Raw genomic sequence first — 1,152 nt, 5'->3', positions numbered from 1 at the left:
ATGCAATATTCTCATTCCCTTTGAGGTCTTTCCTTAATATGCTGATAATATGTGGATCCATAGTAATGATTGCAAGTGGTGCTGTTGTTTTGAACAAGAAACACAATGCTAAGGAAGCAAATNAGATCCAGAACTTGGAAGTGTCAACACCAACAATGTCTCCAAGCTCAATGATATACAACATAGATAGAGAGTTGGAAAGCCTTCCATGCCAATCCCTTATTCAAACTACAAATGTACACTATGGTGTAAGGCCGAACTTCAGAAGTAAGTCACTTATTTTTTCCTTTAACTTTGGCCTAAACCTATTGTTTAATTGTCATTACTTAATATATATTTTTTAATCTTCCTTTCCTTTTCTTTTCTTTTTGTTTTGCAGGGATTCTATTTGAAATAAAAGAGTCAAGTGTGAAAGTCCTTGCTTCGGGTCCCAAGAAAATGAGGCAGGAGGTTGCAGCCATTTGCTCATCTGGTTTAGCTGAAAATCTATATTTTGAGTCTATTAGCTTTAGCTGGTAATAAGTTTTAAATGTTATTAGGATCTTGAGGTCTCAGCTTACCTTAACAAACTCAGTAGCTTTATCTCTTTGATATAAATAAGTCTAAATTGATTTGTCAACAATAATTTAACCTTCAATTCCTCGCCGGTATCATGTGAATGTGAATATGAATTGAAGGAGTTACTCTAATAATCCATTCTCTTATGATATGGGAGAATTATTTTGTAATAAATCTGCATGTGGTATTGACAACAATAGATGGGAAGTCAAGTCTTAAAAGGAAATCAAATACTTGGGAGGATAGAAGGGCAGAGGATGTGTCATAGTGGTTTTGAATAATTATGGCTACTCCACACTCTTCTATCTTTTTTCACTGACCTCTTTATTCCTCTTGCATTTTCACTTATGTGTTCTCACTCTTAAGGAGTTTTCTATTGTGAATTTATTTGTATCCCTTGAATTGATTGATAATATTTTGTTGTAAATTATCCGGTATCCTTGGCTATGCTTTGCTTTTGCTCATACTGTCATATATTTTAATACTTATATTAGCTTCATTACATTTACTCAAGAAGCATATTGAACAAATAATCTCAACCATACATGGAAAAAATGAGTACAAATGTGTATAATAAAAATTTTGTTTATAAGT

General features: G+C 32.8%; 1 protein-coding gene across 1 annotated transcript; it reads left to right on the top strand.

The window, feature by feature from the left end:
- On the top strand, positions 66-666 carry LOC109342381 (ferric reduction oxidase 2-like). Its single transcript, XM_019580374.1, has 2 exons — positions 66-267; positions 380-666. The coding sequence occupies exons 1-2, from the start codon at positions 66-68 to the stop codon at positions 517-519; spliced, it is 342 nt and encodes a 113-aa protein (XP_019435919.1). The 3' UTR covers positions 520-666.

Source organism: Lupinus angustifolius, chromosome LG03 (genome assembly GCF_001865875.1).
Source record: "Lupinus angustifolius cultivar Tanjil chromosome LG03, LupAngTanjil_v1.0, whole genome shotgun sequence".
NCBI classification, from domain to species: Eukaryota; Viridiplantae; Streptophyta; class Magnoliopsida; order Fabales; family Fabaceae; genus Lupinus; species Lupinus angustifolius.
The sequence above is the reverse complement of the archived record's forward strand: the minus strand, read 5'-3'. Positions and strand labels throughout refer to the sequence as shown.